The sequence below is a fragment of the Nicotiana tabacum genome, chromosome 13 (genome assembly GCF_000715075.1).
Source record: "Nicotiana tabacum cultivar K326 chromosome 13, ASM71507v2, whole genome shotgun sequence".
NCBI lineage: Eukaryota > Viridiplantae > Streptophyta > Magnoliopsida > Solanales > Solanaceae > Nicotiana > Nicotiana tabacum.
In genome coordinates, this window is record NC_134092.1 from 111397636 (window position 1) to 111415624 (window position 17989).

At 37.3% G+C, this 17989-nt stretch overlaps 1 protein-coding gene across 1 annotated transcript in view; it reads right to left on the reverse strand.

The window, feature by feature from the left end:
* The window catches only part of LOC142167896 (prolyl 4-hydroxylase 1-like), a 30077-nt gene extending 12942 nt beyond the window's left edge, over positions 1–17135 (reverse strand). Inside the window, exons 1-6 of the mRNA XM_075228323.1 lie at positions 16808–17135; positions 14872–14919; positions 12128–12193; positions 10315–10367; positions 9077–9142; positions 8108–8182 (exon numbers count right to left, since the gene is read on the reverse strand). Of these exons, the coding sequence (XP_075084424.1) occupies positions 8108–8182; positions 9077–9142; positions 10315–10367; positions 12128–12193; positions 14872–14919; positions 16808–16871 (372 nt within the window). The 5' untranslated portion in view covers positions 16872–17135. The remainder of the gene's footprint in view (positions 1–8107; positions 8183–9076; positions 9143–10314; positions 10368–12127; positions 12194–14871; positions 14920–16807) is intronic.
* Positions 17136–17989: the final 854 nt, after the last annotated feature.

Below are 17989 nucleotides of genomic sequence, written 5' to 3' on the forward strand. Positions count from 1 at the left end.
GATAAACATTGCATTTTCAGTTTCTAGATAGAGTTGTATTTATCTTCGAAGCATCTTTGGTTTCTCTCTTTCCAAATTGTCCACCAAATACAAGCTGGGACAATCTTCCATCTCTCTTTCTGATTGGAGGAGCTACTATATTTGTTCCAACATTCTAGAACTTCATGGGTATCCCTTGGCATAACCCACATGATTCCTTTCAGATTAATGAAAATCCTCCATATTTGTTCCGTTATCCTGCAATGTAAAAAAAGATGGTTGATTGTCTCTGCTTCAATTCCACATAAATAACATCTGGAGCATAGGTGGAAGCCCCTCTTGATTAGATTATCCTGGGTCAAAATCAGAGTTGTGAAAAGCACTCGCTTCAGCGCTTAAAGCGTGAAGTGAAACGAAGCGAAGCGGGAACTTGGTCGCTTCTATGTTGTGAAGCGTAGCAGGTGTTATAAAGCGTTCGCTTCTGCCAAAAAAGCGAGAAGCGTGAGAAGCGACAGAAGCGAGCGCTTCGATATATTAAGGTGCTGCCAACGATTAAAAATTAAAAAAGCTCTCTTTTTTTCAAAACATATCGAGCAGCAGAAAAGAACAGACGATTAGGGTTCCCATTTTCTGCACTTTTAAAGTTCAAGTTCATCATGTTCAAGCCCAGGTATGTGATTTCTTCTTCCTCCTCCTCCCCCTTCTTCTTCTTCTTCTTCTTCTTCTTTTTCTTTTTCTTTTTCTTTCACTGTTTCAGTCTCAAAATAGCAGCAAAATGCTGCCAAAATTTTTTCCCCCTCCAGTTCTTCTTTTTCTCATTCTCTTCTTCTTCTGCTTCTTCTTCTTCTTCTTCTTCTTTTTCTTTCACTGTTTCAGTCTTAAATTGCAGCGAAATGCTGCCCAATTTTTTTCGTTTCAGTTGTTGCCATTTTTTTGCTTACAGTTACATAGGTTGTCTATGCAGTATTTATTTTAATATTTTTTTTAAAATTCCGCTTCACTTCAAAAAAGCGAGCGCTTCGCTTCTCGCTTTAAGCGAAAAGGGGCTTGTCGCTTTTCCTCGCTTCACGCTCTTCACAACACTGGTCAAAATTGCTTTCTTGTTCAAAAGCCATGTGAAGCAAGCGACTTTGTAAGGAATTTTGACTTTCCATATTAGCTTCCGGGGCCAACATCCAATCTGATTGTTAGAAAGATTGAACTCCTTGTAAGCTGACTTGACTGAGAATTTGCCTTGCCTAACCCCTTGCCACAACATACAGTCTTCAGAAGTTGATGGCCCTTTAAATTGGTTTAAGGTGCTGTACAAATCTGTTAACCTGTCAATCTCCCGGTCATTGAGAGATCTTCTGTAGCTAAGGTTCCAACCTTGAACAGACCATACTTTACGGATAGTTGCTCCTTGCTGCTGATTCAAGTTGTAGATGTCAGGGAAGGGAATAACTGCTTCAGTGGACATTGTCCTAGCCAACTATCTTCCCAGAAAGATACTTTCATACCATTGCGTACTTTGAACCTGACTTTGTTTTTGAACTTCAGCCATAGGTTTCTGATAGATTTTCATAAGCTGACTCCATAAGGAGTATTAACATGCCTAGTTGTCCACTTCCCTTCCATTATTTCAGCTTGATTACATCTTTCCATAGTGATTGTTCGTTTGAAGCAAATCTCCATAGCCATTTCATCATTAGACTGTGATTCTGGAATCTTAAGTTCCTAATTCCCAAGCCCCCTTCCTTCTTACTAACTGTTAGAGAGATCCATTTGACCAGATGGATTTTGTTGTTGTCATTGTTGCCTTGCCACGGAAAGTTCCTTCGCAAAGCATCTATTCTTTTCACGACATTTATAGGGATAGGAAATAAAGACATCATGTAAGTTGGCATAGCATCCAGTACACTGTTAATCAGAATTAGCCTGGCACCCAGGGATAGGTATTGGCTCTTCCAATTAGTAAGCTTCTTTTCGCACTTCTCCAAAACACCATTCCATATATCTTTTGACTTGCTCTTGGCTCCCAGAGGCATTCCAAGATAAACAGCTGGTAGTGTTCCAATTCTCCCTCCAAGGATGTGAGTCAGACTTTGGATTTCAGTTACCTCGTTGACAGGGTATAGATAGCTTTTGTTCCCGTTAATATGCAACCCAGAGATGGCTTCAAACAAGATAAAAATCACCCTTAGAATAGTCAGTTGCTCTCTTTCAGCATCACAGAATACAAGTGTGTCATCTGCATATTGGAGATGTGTGATTTCCAGGTTGTTAGATGCCCTAGAAGATACATTAAAATCCTTAATCCAACTGTTGACTTGAGCTGTTTTCAACATGTCGTTTAAACCTTCCATGGCTATGATGAATAAAAAGGGAGATAGGGGGTCACCCTGTCTCAATCCTCTCAATCCTCTCTGAGATGAGAAGAAAACCAACTTGGGAGCCATTTATCAAGATAGAAAATTTTACAATGCTAATGCAAAATTTAATCGAGTTGAGCCATCTATCTCCAAAGCCCATTTTCACCAATATTTCAAGCAAAAAGCTCCAATTTAGATGGTCAAAAGCCTTCTGAATATCTAGCTTGCATAATATCCCTGGTTTTTTGCTTTTAATCCTTGCATCAACACACTCGTTAGCAATGAGTATGGCATCCGCTATTTGTTTCCCTTTGATAAAAGCCATCTGTTGAGCATCCACCAATTTGTGCACCACTTTTTTGAGTTTTTCAGTTAGCAGCTTTTAGATAATTTTGTAGATACTACCTATTAAATTAATAGGTCTGAAGTCTTTCAATTCCTTGGCACCCACCTTTTTTGGAATCAAGGCCACATAGGTGGCATTGAAGCTTTTTTCAAAACACCTCTGTCATGGAAGTTTTGAACAGCAGCAATGACATCAGAATTGACCACCTCCCAGCACTGGATTAAGAAGGCCATAGTGTAGCCGTCAGGGCCAGGAGCTTTGTCCCTGGCACATGCTTGGACATTGCTCCATATTTCTTGGGCATCAAAAGGACTCTGCAACATCTCATTCTCTTCTAAGGTGATCATAGGACAAACTCTAAGGTTTCCTTGGGGCGTCCACACTTCTGACTCAGCATAAAGATTTTGGTAGAAAGTGATGATATCCTTCTTGATATCAGCAGGGTTCTTTACAGGTTCACCTTCAATTTCCAGCATGTCGATGTTATTGTACCTTCTGTGTGCATTGGCCGTTCTATGGAAATATTTGGTGTTGTTATCTCTTTGTTTCAGCCAGAGTGCTCTCGATCTTTGTCTCCATGCAACCTCCTCCTGTATTGCAAACTCCTCAAACTCCACTAATAATGCAGCTTTTGTAAGTATTTCATCTTCATTCAAGTTTCTGAGGTCCTGAGTCTCATAATTCTTATAGTTGAGTGAAGATGTTAAGTTTCAGCATTTCCAAATTCCCTTGAAGAGTTTTACTCCATTCTCTAAGTTTATCCTTTAGGGCTTTCAATTTGAAAGCGAGGATATAGTCGGGCCTTCCTTCACAGATGAAAGATTCCCACCAGTCCTTAACTCTATCTTTCAATCCCTCGGTCTGTAACCACCAGTTCTCGAATTTAAATTACGACTTAGTTGGCTCCCAGTTACTATATTGAAGTTAACTGAGGAGTATGATCAAAAGTCACTCTGTGAAGTGTTGATTGTTTGATATTTCTGAAGCCCTCATTCCATTCATCAGAGATTAGAAATCTATTTTTTTTTATTTTTATTTTTTTTAAATCTATCCAACCTAGCTGCAATATCATGTTTGTCTCCTTTCCTCCATGTGAATTTGCCTCCTAGCATTTGTAAATCCAACAACTCCATGTCTAGAATGAAATCAGAGAATTCAGTCATTGATCTGTTGATTCTATTGCAATTTTTCTTTTCTGACGGGAATCTGACTGTATTGAAGTCCCTACATACCACCCAAGGGCCTGAGAACAAACCCCTGGCTGCTCCCACTTCCCACCAAGCATCTTCTCTCTCCTCCCTGAGATTTGGAGCATAAATACTTGTTAAGTGCCAGGTGAAGTCTTGGGTTTTTCCAGTGAATTTACATGTGATAGAGTAGGATCCCAAGCTGCTGGTCTCCCCTACCCAAACCCTACTGTCCCACATTAATAAAATGCCTCCCCTAGTGCCACTAGCCTCCAATTGTTCAAATTTCACCCATCTGTTTGCCCAAAGTTCTTTCACAATTCCTTTGATGTCTCCTTCAATTTTGGTCTCCTGAAAGCAGTAAACATCTTGCTTTCCAAGTGTTAATGCAATTGTTGATCAGTCTTCTCTTCCTTGCTCTGTTTAGACCCCTTACATTGCATGATACAATATTTACTTTCATTGATCTTGATTGATGTGGTAGCCCCCTTGTTTCTGGTGCCATTGCTTTTGAAATTGCTCCCAAATTCCAGGCTTTTTAATTCTTTTGATATCTTTGTTACTGGTGTAGCTGTCTCAATCTGCCTTGCATCTTTATCATCAGAAAATTTCTATCCATCAATGGTTGTTCCTGTATTCTTCAACAACTCGCTCCTTCAAACTAGAAGAGCTAAAAGCATGTCTTTTTTTTTCCTCTTAGGTGGTTTCTCCTTGTGACGAGGAGAGAGCTAATCAACTAATTTTTTTTGGATTAAGTATAGGACTTCATGCCACACGGATTAGTTCAAGTGACAAAGGTTGAGGGACTTGTGACTTAGGTAACAGGTTCGAGCCCTGCGATATGCGAACTAAGCCAGATATTTAAGTGGAGAAGGGTAAACGGGCTGGCCCATTATCCCCGAGTTTCAAAGGCTACGATTGGTCCTAAGGATTGGCCCTAGACGGATTTCAGAGTCATCAAAAAAAAGTGTAAAGAATTTCATTAACAAGCATCCAGAGGATTATGTTACCATCTCAACAAACAAGAAAACGAGCATCCAAAGGATGCAAATAAGTGCAGAAAGGATATAGCCTTGTACAGTGATTCTGACACTCTAACCAAATTCATAAGATGATCCAAATTATTTACACTGCACAATCAGAAAAGGCCCATCAGACAACTACTCCTTTAAGGAATGGCTGGGAGTTGATATTCCATCAGAACATGTGTAATTCCTCGGATGGGACCATTTGCCAAAAACCACTGATGGATTTCCAGCTATCTATTGTCCCCAACTAATTGAGGCATCTCAGGGCATTAACCAACACACCCCTAAAAGACACAAAAACATATGCCACATGTTCTTTGTTATAGAGCAGTGAAGAAAGAGGTGATTACTTCAGCTTCTTTCATGCACATATATAAGGGTGGCAAACGGGCGGGGCGGGACGGATATGGGCGAGTCGAAAACGGGTAACACAAAATAACAACAACAACAACAACAGATATCCATATTATCCATGGCTTCTTGAATATGATCACTTTTGGGAGAATTCCTAGTCTCCCAAACTTGAGGAACCCCCAATTTGAGGTTTTACAAATATAAAAGTTAAACCCATTAGTTATCCATTGGTTATCCATTTTCTAAGTGAATAATATGGTTCTTATACATATTTGACCCGTTTTTAAAATGTTCGTTATCCAACCCATATTTTATGGATAATATGGCTGGATAATTGTTTTCTTTTATCCATTTTGCCACCACTACACATATAGCATCTGTAGAACAAGATGACTCCTCTCTTCTTAAGATTGTCCACTGTAAGGCAGGCTTCAAGAAATGCTATCTGACTGAAACAAGCTACCTTTTTTGGGACTTGTTTTCCAAATTATGGAGCCAATGTTCAACAATCTTGTTGTTCCTGTAATGATTGCTATAACATGCTTTCACAGTGAACTATCCATTTTCACTATTGCCCCATTTCAACCTGTCCTTCACCTGAGATGAAGTCTTACATTCTCCAGCTTAGTAAATAACTCGATCATGTTGTTTATTTCCTAGTCTTAGCAGCTTCTCCTAAATACAATGTTCCATGAGTTGCATCTCTAAATTGCATGTGTAGCTTGAGGATGTCTTACAAACTGAAATAATTCAGGTATTCCTTTCAAGGTGCAGCTTCATAACCATTTATCATGCGAAAAACTGATGTGTTCGCCATTCCCTACTGTGGAACCACATATTTGAGCTCGAGTCCTCCCACATTTTACTCCCAATGCACCATATTTTTCTTTGATTACCTTCTTCCAGTATGCATCATTATACTACTATACCTCAGCATGAAGCCACACTATACCTCCAATTTTTTCCCCTTTTTATATAATGGTTGTGTCTAGGCCAGCTTACACGCACCTCGACTATTCCACTGGGTATCAGCTACCTCTCACCAGCATAGATGGAAAGAGATCACCTAGCGTTTTTTGTCTCTACTAGAATTTGAATTTATAGGTTTCTAAATGTTTGTCGGCTCTTTTCTAAACAATTGGGTTTATTTTTGTCTCAACTCTTTAGAGATCACAAGAGATTTTAGAAGACAACATCATAATATTAGAAACCTTGAGAATGAATCTTAATACTTAGGGGTCGTTTGGTTACAAGGTGGGATAGAAAAGGATATCCCATGGGCGGGGATATCCCATGGGATTAGCTATCCCACCTTCTATATGGGATAGCTAATCCCACCATTTTTGACATAAAATTTATCTCACCATTAGCTAATACTCATAACCAAACATGGAATAAATACAATCTCATATTCTATCCCCGAATTAGTATCCTTAAGCAGGTAACCAAACGACCGTAGTGAGACTAGGCCTTATTTGTTTTTATTAAGATTAAGATGTCTGAATCTGAATACACATCTGAATATTAATATATGTATTAAGATTAAAACGTCTGAATCTGAATACACATCTGAATGTTAAGATGTTGTATTAAGATTGAATACTGAATAATTAAGACTGTTGATTTTCTTTACATCTGAATGCGTAGAACTTGTCTTTATTAAAAATTAATAAGTATAAATTCAAATCAAAGAGTACTAATAAATCTACTACTATATTAAAAAAAATTAAAAATTTTACGGCGGTTGGGGGTGATGATGGCTAAAAACAATGGTTGAGGATGCTGACTGGTAGTGGTTGGTGGGGATATTGGTTAGTGGTAATTATGGGTAGTAGATGGTGGATGACAGTAGTAATTAACGATGGTGGTTGATGGTGGTGGTGACCGATAACAATGATGAGTAATATATAGTGGTGGTTGATAGCGGTGATTGGTGACTATTGTGATAATGGTGGTTGGTGTCGATGGTTGTAAATAATAGCTAGTGGTAGTGACAACTGACATGCGTGCTTGGCAGCGGTGATGGTTGTGGCTGAGGATGGTGGTAATCGATGGTGGGTCGTGGGTGGTGATAGTCTGTAATAGTGGGGGACAACGATAGTAGTGGTATGGTGATTAGTGGTGAAAGTTAAGAGTAATAGTGAAATATCATCTTTACATAAATTCATGAATGTATAACATCTTAACGATATTAATACTTTGTTATAGATCTTAATCTATTCAGACTCATTAAGTGGTTGTAAAATTGAAAAAACAAACAGACTTAATGACTGAGATATGAATGATTAAGATTCAGACCTTCATTAAGTGCAAACAACGTAAGACTTTGCTATTTGCTTAATGAAAGAATAACGCATACCCAGATTTATACGAAAACCTCTCAAGCATACAGAATTGATAAAATTTGCATATATTTTAGCACATATATCAACTTTCCCAGTAGAAAGACTAACTTAATTAAGCTGGAAATTAAAATGTGAGGCTTAGCTAGAAATTATGTCCTCGTTGGTATGAGATTAATGTATAAGAAACAACCCTCTGTAACCTCCAGGCTGTTTTGTATGTGATCTCTCCATGTCAAATGAAGAATATGAGTAGAACTGTCAGATGAACTAAAAGGTGAGGTGGCATTTGAAAGTCAGTGCTCTTCTAGAGGCAAACTTCAAAGCAGTAGCTGTAACTTGAACTTTAACCAGAAGTACTTGTATAGGCAAAACTAATTTGCTATTAAGAACTAGTGGTAACTCACAAGCACATTTCAACAATAGATGAGCACAACAGGGTGTGGAAAAAATTTACTCATCAGAAGAAAAATAGTAGTAGATGCCGAATGTCAGAGAATCATTTGCATAGTGTGCATACCTTTCCAGTTTTAGCATCTACAACAGTTGAAACATGAAGACGGGGCATGGCAACCGATCTAAGATAATCACATTCCTGTGAAGGCAATAGAATATTAAATTCCCAAATTATCATCACGAACACATGATGCTTTTAAAATTAACAAATCTAACACGATTTTGCAAACGATTTACTAATACCATCTGTAAATTTGATCATGTCCAAAATATCAAGATTTAAGAGTTACTGTTCTCTTCCAGTCTTCAACCACCCTCCCTGGCGTCCATTCAAATTCGTATCAAGCACTCTAATTAACGTTTTACACATTTTTTCTTTTATTTCGCATTCGAGCATGAAACTTGACACTGTAGCAGGAAGAAAACCATGCGCAAGAGCAATTTAAGCATAACGAAATTTGTCACCCATTACACTAACCCTAAATTGACTTTAAAATTTTCACTTTTTAGGTATTAATGACTTTGACAGTATTTAGTAAATAGGGGATCAAACCTCAAGCAAATATTAGCTTGAAGACCAATTTCCTTAAAAAGATAAGTCGGTAGCAGTTCTCTCTCTCTCTCTCTCTCTCTATATATATATATATATATATAAGGGCAGCCCGGTGCACTAAGCTACCGCTATGCGCGAGGTCCGAGGAAGGGCCGGACCACAAGAGTCTATTGTACGCAGCTTTACCCTACATTTCTGCAAGAGGCTATTTCCACAGCTCGAACCCGTGACCTCCTGGTTCGTATGTATAAATATGTATATATTATATACACATACACAATATGTATGTATGTACATTTCATGGTGAAATTGGAGCAGACACCACAGAAGAACCGTTAAACATTTTACAATCCAATATATTACCAACCAAAACTTTAATCTCATCAAAGATATAGTAGCCCTATTACACAAAGAGGCCAAATTAACAGACAGAGATATGCAATGGTAGAAATGAAGATGAAAAATATAAAACTGGCATACCTCTGCACTTAAGAAGTTGTGAAATAATATAATTCTTGGTTTCCAGCTAATAATTTCAGGCTTCACCTGCACGAGCGGTATGAGAAATTGACATAATTAAAATAGCAAAGCAGAAGCTAGCAGTAATGGCATTCATGCAGCTGCTCAGTTTAAGTTACAGGATAACATAGTCCAGAAATGCATGGATTTTGGTTAAGGCGTGATCTCCTAGTTCTCAACTGAAGAAAACTTGACTTTTTTATGTAAGTCTACAAGAATAACAAGAGAGATTCTCTATTTATTTATTTCAGCGAAAACCATTCATTTGCTCAAAAAAAAGGGGGCCACGGATATAAATGAACATAACTTTCTCGTTGCCCGGAAGTGATTCTAGCGGGTCCCCATCTGGCACTTCCGAACCAAGTAGGCTTTATTTGTCAGAACATAAGATAGAATAAGAAATCAGTTCCATGAGAAAATGGGTTGGTTGTTTCCGATAACAGGTATTGTTGGAGATCAGAAAACTACACGTTTTCCATTTCCCTAAGGGCTTACCTGATCAACATTCCACCATAAGATCTACTACTTGTACATTTACATACACAAAACTCCTCTCCAGTGCCAAAATAAGAACCCGCTTGACTAGCATGGATACTAGGAAGACCGGAAGGTAGACAAGTATATTGTCTACTAGCACAAGGAGAACTCATTGGAACACTATATTACCTTCATCGTCTAACTGCATAGAGAAATATGGTTTACTCTTGAAAAGTTAGATATAATACAGCACAATATTAGTTTCACCACATACATCTATAAAGTTCGGATCTTTCAACTGATTGATATCTACAGTCTAAGATTTCAACTTCACATCTATGAGCTATCTCAACAAGTAGCACTGGTAGTTCTTCCTCTTGCTATATGTATAGTATGTGGAAACCGCACTGGTAGGAAAGACATGTCTACCAGCCGAATTTACCAGTACCTTCTACTATAAAGCATACAGTGGATGGCCTGGAGTTGAGAAAGAGAGGTTTTTCTAAAACATGAAAGGGATCTTTACACAAATAGCCGGTTGAATTCACTATTTACTTTTTCTAGCCAGCACACAAAGATTATTCAATGATTATACATGATTATACACATATTATACATGAATTATACATATATTATACATCCACCGGCTATTTTAAGATTAAGCGCTTGGGTAGGGGCTATTTAAGTTAATTTTTCAAAATGAAACATAACTTTGGACTTACATATCCTATACGTAGTGCTACAGCTTCTTTGTCATAACCCCAATGAGAGATTCCTGAGAAAAAAGGGCAGAAAAGTCAGGATATCAGGGAAGTACACCATGTGCTCATGCTAAATCTCAGAGAAAAATGGGAAAAAAAGATCTTGCTGTAATGATAGTTGTTCAGATATTAAAGAAATTAAGATGCTAACTCTCCCTTGAATTACCAATTGGTTAGTATTACTGCCTAAGACAATCAACAGTCCAACATACTCCTTACATGACCCAACCATCACTAAAGTAATGAAATCAAGGCGATTTCCTGGAAATTACCAATTGATTACTGCTAATGCCCAAGTAATCAACAGTCCAACATACTCCTTAAGCGACCCAAGCCAACCAACACTATACTACTGCTTAGGCTATTATTACGTCTCCAGACACTATAAAAGAAGATATGTGGACATCCAGAATCTAACTCATGTTTGACCTGATTACTATTCTGTCACGCTATCTCTTTTGAGGGGGATCAACCGATCAAGGATAAGTTAGTGTAAAGTCTTCTGAAGACTTTTGTATCAAAGTAGAAGTGGTATTTAGTTACAGGTGGAATGAAGGACAACTGTTTTCCTTTTTCTTCTCAAACACAGCAGTTGCATGCAAGATCAGCATCATAAAGAACTCAGAAGAAATTTTCAGATTGTCAATAGATGCTACATGTGCCAGAGGGAGGCAGAATCACATAGCCATCTCTTCCTACACTGTCCAGTTGCAGCAGATCTATGGGATATGTTTATTTCTCTTTTTGGACTCAGATGGGTCATGCCACATAACATCAGGGAGGCTTTTGAGAGTTGGAGCTTTTGGAAAGTTGACAGCACCATCAAGAAAGTCTGGGAGATGGTTCCTGCTGCTATCTTTTGGAGTATCTGGAAGGAAAGGAATAGCAGATGTTTTGATGGACTATCAACTACTTTCCAATCTCTCAAAGCTAATTGTATTATGTTTTTATTCACTTGGGTTTATTTATCCCCCATAGATTCCCCTGATAGTTATTTGAATTTTGTTAGCTCCTTAGTATTAGCATGAACATCTGTATTGGAGCTGACATTATTCCTTTTTGCTATAACTCTTTTGTAACTATTATGCATCTTCTTGATGCCAACAATGAAATAAATTACTTCATCAAAAAAAAAAAAAGAACTCAATTATATAACTCTACCAATGTAGGCATGTATATGAGTTTGCGAGACAAAAACTTAGGTCATGGTCAAATGTAAAATCTAAACGCAATGTCGCCAAAGGCAGAAGTGCAAAAAAGTTGAGCTTGTGGGAGCATTAACCCAAAGTGCAATTGAGTGTGAGCTTTTAGTGAAAAGGCAAATGAAAATACATATATCCTAACATAAACACACACACACAGAGAATTTTAACTCAAAAAAATCGATAAAGGAATTGAAGAGAAAATATTTGAAATGTAAGAAGTAAATAGTATAAATCAAGTTCAAAAATTATTTTAAATTTTTTATTCAGATGCAACGATGCAGTTTTAAGTTTCTAATTTAAGTTTGGTAACTACTTTTCTTATATTAAATTGGAAAGTTCCTATTCTAATTTTTAAACACATTTAATCATAATATTTTCCTAATTAGATCATTTTGCCAACTATACTTATTGTTTAGTACCACGCTCTTCAAGAAAAAGACTGTGGGAAGTATGCCTTAGATTCTCAGTGCCTAGTCTGAAGCAGCGCCTACGCGAGCGAAGCGCCCAACTCATGCTGAACAACATAAAGTATATAGCAGAGCTAAAAACAATCAAAGAACAACACAAACCTCTTGCTAACGGATGTTTGTTGCCAGCTAAACTTGCATGCTTTCCACCAAAAGACGATTCTCTGTCTGCAGGAAGTCAAAAAGGGCAGCCCGGTACAGGAAGTCACTTACACAAAATTCCATTAGGTAAAGAAGAAAGTTTCAATGGAATACTAACAACATCTCAAGCAGTGATCACAATTAACAGCTGGATTGAAGCAGAATATGAAGTGCTTAGACTCAAAGATCTTACTGTGTTGAAAGCTATTGTTTTTTATAAAGTACTTTCAAAGAAAAACATAACATCAGAAGCTTTAATGGAAGCAGAATAAGCCAAAGAAAGTAAGTAACACCATTCCTGCTTAGTGTAGGTGGACAAGCAAAGCAGTAACGACGCGAGAAGACAACTACCTCTGCTCCTGATCCAAGGTAAAAAAAGGAATGGTTATTTCCTTGAATCTGGTAAATTTGATACTTATAAAACCAAAAGAAAGCATTTTCGTGAGTTTAGAAGGTTTATGGAACGGGAACATGAAGAAGGAATGAGTTCACAAGGTTTATCGGTTACATCATCCAGAATGGTAATAGAGCACATTTTGGGAGGCATATAGTGTGGGGAGACGGATGATTTCAACAGATGCATGCTATGGTGTATAGATATACGGGTAAAGGTGGGCGTCTCCCCCGTGGAGGACAAGATGCGGGAAGCGAGGCTTAGATGGTTCGGGCATGTGAAGAGGAGAAGCTCAGATGCCCCAGTAAAGAGGTGTGAGTTGTTAGTTTTGGTGGGTATGAGAAGAGGTAGAGGGAGACCAAGGAAGTATTAGGGAGAGGTGATTAGGCAGGACATGGCGTGGCTTCAGCTTATCGAGGACATGGCTCTTGATAGGAGGGTGTGAAGGTCGAGAACTAGTGTAGAAGGTTAGTAGGTAGTCGAGCGTATTTATGATCCGTAACAGTGGTATTAGGGTTCGTCTGGTATTGTTTCTTTTTTTTTTTTTTTTTTTTTTTTGAAAATGGAAAAAACATGTATCCTATATTACGGCTAGTTTGGTAGTTTTTCTTGTTCTTAGATTGCTAATTTTACATGTTTTCTTCCAATTACCTTCTACGTCGGTTTCTTAGTATCTTGTTGTGGTCAATGCTTGATGCTACCGCTTCATTCCGTCTATTTTCTGGCTCTTAGTTTGCTTTACTATCGTTCTGGCCCTTGTTGTTGATATTGTTTGTTTCTACTGTATCTTTCAATCTTTCTTGAGCCGAAGGTTTATCGGAAACAGCATTTCTACCCTCCCAGGGTAGGGGTAAGGTCTGCGTACACACTACCCTCCCCAGACTCCACTTGTGGGATTTCACTGGATTTGTTGTTATTGTTGCATGCTATAGTATATGAGAGATGCACAACATTAGTTGATCAGGAAAGAAAATTTCATGGGACATAAGATTCAGAAAGGTTATCCAGGATTGGAAGTGGAAGAAGGCCCAGGAATTCCTTCTCAAAGTTTATAGTAAAAATAGAGGGGAAGGACAATAGGAAGGTTTGATGAGGGTTTGCTACAAGGATTTTCACCGAAAAAAGTTGGGGCAGTAACACTGAAGAATAGAAAGCACTATGGAGTGTGAAGGCACCAAAAATGTTACATTCTTCACATGGTGTGTGTCATGAAACGCAACTCATATAGCCAGGGGCGAATTCACACTTAGCGAAGCAGTGTCACGCGACACCGCTTCGTCGAGAATATTTCTTGTTGAGAATTTCATTGCTGATAATATAAGGAGGAGAAAGGACTATGGTGAGTTGGTATATATGCAAGATTGCTGAGAGGACAATTAAGTCAATAACCCTCTCTTGTTGCATTGCACGTTGGCTATCCATCAGTGGATCTCATCTCCTCAGCATTTAATAGTTAATACTAGTTGGATTGCTATCAAGAACACTCGGTGAGTTTGTAGGATGCTAGAGGAGGGCAGGAGGCCAAAAATTAGAAGGGAAGGAGAGCAGTTATAAGCTTAGCACCACTGCGCGTCTTTTACACAATATGGAATTAGAGGAACAGAAGATCAATTGGTAGCATAGAACAGCAAGTGAGGGAGAAAATACCTCTGTGCATGGATAATTGGGTAGGACCAGTAGAAAGAGGAGAATATGTCATATACATATTGTAAATGCTTCTGACACCACCTTGGTTCATAATTTTAAGGAATTTATTACAAGGAAAAAATGAAAGCAAAAAAAGATCTTATATAACATGTGAATCCAATTTTTCCTCATTCTATTAACAACAAAGTACTTGTTTTCTCTCAAATTCATAAAAGTCTTCCCTAATTTACCACGCTTAAGCACAAAATGACATGTCAAAATTTTCCAAATAGCTACTATATGAACTAAATCCCCCAAAAGTGAACCTTAAGTAAACATTCTTTTATATTGAATCCACTGGAGTCTGATTGAAAAGGAGAAACCACAACTACAAAAGAAAGGAATAATTAGAGCGAGTATTTCCTACTTTCACTAAGCTGAACTGCCAAAAATGTTCAAATAGTTAGTTAAAGGATCCGCCAATAGTAACCCTTATATAATAAGATCATTGATAATAATTACTATTTGGTATTGCATGCAGTGGAACATGGAATACTGGTTTGATTATTTGATACCACAGCAACTACGAATGAGAAGAATGATGGAGCAAGTATTAAGCCCTCCAAATAAGATAAAAGAAAAAACAATCATTTTAAGATATCTACTATAAACCAAGAAAAGTTACCAAGTGAGTCCTCCATCCTATGAATAAATGCTAGTTGAATCAAAGCTCCTGCACATCACACGACAGAAACTAATCAGTTTCCATTCAGCAACAAATCCAACCAGGAAAACCAAAAGTCCATATCAGTAAAATTCAAATTATGTATTCGATTTTATTTTATAACCAAGAAATCCCCGAGGGCCAGTGGCACACGGTATAGAACTCGGTGGATAATGGACCTACCCCTCTACCCTTCTCCACTTAAATACTAGGCTTTTGTCTGCAGCAATGTTCGAACCCACTACAAAATATGTATTCTTTGATCAGAATACAAGACGGAAAACAGAGAAAATCCAAAGTTTAAGAAAAACCACAAATTCTTTTGAAGGATAAGACTACGACGGGATGGTCAAGGATCAGGATCTTATAGTAAACACTTCGGATGCTTCTGTAGAAAATGTGTGGTCCCACTAGGTCTTTTAATATAAAGTCATCTGATCTAGAAAGACAACTTTTACTTCTTCCAGCATTTTTAGAGGAACAGCAAATCAGAGACATTTATGTCCGTCCACCCGAAAAACGAAACAAAAGAAAACAGCAGGTATCTTTTCCAAACACTAACCAATATCTCATGGTTCATGTCTACAAGTTTCTTAAAGTACTTCCTTTTTAATTTTCTCTGTTGCGCTTATTTTTTTGTCTAGGACTCTCATTTTCTGTATCAAATTAATGATTAATGATAGAAAAGTTTGTTATGCTGAGTCATTAATCCAAGAAAAGAAAAGAATGAAATTATGATCATCATGTAAGCTCCGGAAGTATCTCTAAATAGTACTAGACGAGATAGTGATGATATTCATCTCATAAAAGCACCGGTTTAGTTTGCATTACTTCACCCTATTTAGTAAGAACATTATATTACTCGACGGGTGTTCATAAACACAACATGTGCTGGTGATTATATTAGAGAATTAATTTAGTGTAATTATGAAACTTTCACTTTAGATGATCAAAGCTTAAACGAACCCCCTGAACTAACTGTAAGACATTTTAGCTTCACAAGGGAAATAATACTAATTGCCTTATCCCGACGAACCCCTTTTTTTTTCTTTTTTCTTTTTTTTTTTCCTTTTTTGCTTTAGAGAACAACTACTGATTTTCCTAGCTTAAGTGAAGTGAGTTCATTCAATAACATCCTCATAATACCATAACCTCAACCAAACTCAACAGTCAACAATGTGATAAAGAACTCAACCGTCCCACCACACCAGCACAAAAGTTCACATTAAAATCAACCATTAAACAAACATTGGCCATTTTCTTTTTTCTCTTTTTCCATAAGCCTCGAGATCACGAAAAGCATGACGATCAAGTATAAAACCCACCCACCTCATTAATCAACACTGTAGTAAAGAATCCAATTATCTCACCATCAATCCACTGTAAAGTTTTAATTTCATAAGAAAAGAAAAAAGATCATCATAATTTTTTCGTTTTTTGCTCAGACTCTCCAAAATAGTTGTCACACCCTTGTCAGATCCTCATAAAATAGCTATATTTGAGGATCCGACACACACTCACCGTCTATTTTGAAAAATTTGAGCAACATAGGTGATATCACAATCAAGAATGACGATCAAGGATCAAAACCAAACACCCACTCCACTCCAACCCCAAAAGTTCAATTTTTTAAAATCTCCATTTCCAAATAAAATATCTACATAAAAATCACCATTTTTTTTTCCTTTTTCTTCTTCTATTTCCAAATAGGGTGTTTGGTTAGTCCAAATTAAATGCCAAACCAAAGCTAAAAAACAGCAGTGATGATAATTATGATGATCAAAACCGCAAATGCAGGAGGAGAAAATTCAAGAATTACAAAAACAGCCACAAATTCAACAGATACATACATATAACAAAAATTGGGTAGATAAAAAAGATTGAAGAAATGTTTTACCGAGAATCATTCCACATGTGACAAGTGTAAGAAGCCCGAAAACAATTCTCATTGCCGAAGCCATCTTTTTTTGCAAGATTTTCTCGAGATGGGTATTGCGTTTTCCGCAGATATCTGAACTGAAATGGAGGATTTTGTAGTTTGGTTTTTTTTAACTGATTTTTTAGGTAAGTGTAAATTTGATGTTTCGGGGAGTATTAGGAAAGTGAATAAAGAGAGATTATTTGGTAAATTGCAATAGACATGTTGTACGTTCTGCAGAGAAGATTGCACTGTCAGTTTTAATTCCGAGTTTGACGAAATCACACGTAAAGTTTCTTTGGGTACGTTGAAAGATTGCACCGTGTACCAGGGGAAGAAGACTTACTGAAAGGAACAATAAAAGAGAGCTTCTATACTAATTTGCTAGAAAAATAAATTTTACCTCTTATAATAAGTTAGAAATAAGTTAAGTTGTCTATGGCCTCATTTATTTATTTTTTTAAGATTAAGACGTCTAAATCTGAATACATATCTGAATATCAGGATGTGTATTAAGATTAAGGAATCTGAATCTGAATACACATATGAATATTAACATGTGTTTTAAGATCTGAATACTAAACGATGCAGACTGTTTGTTTTTTAAACATATGAAGATATATAATTTATCTTTATTTAAAAATTAACAAAACATAAATTCAAATAAAATACTAATTAATCTTATATATATATATATATATATATATATATATATATATATATATATATATATATATATATATATATATATATATATATATATATATATATATATATATAAGGTTAGTTGGTGGTGGTGATTACTAACGAAGGTGCTTGGGAGTGCCGACTAGAAGCGGTGGTTGGTAGTGATTTTTTGGTTGATGGTGGTGGCTCTGGTAGTAGCTAGCGGTGATTGGTAGCGATAGCGATTATGGTTGAGGATGGTGGTGGTGGTGGTGGATGGTGATAGTTAATAATGGTGGGGTGATGGTGGTGGTTGTGGTTGTGATTGAGAAAGGTGATGATAGGTGGTGGTAGTTTATATAGGTGGGCGGTGCTGGCTATGGTTATTGATGGTGATAGGGTGGTTGGTGGTTGGTGGTGATAGTTGAGGTGTGGTTATGGTTGAGGATAATGGTGGTGGGGGTGGTGGTTAGGGTGGCGACTATGGTATAGGGT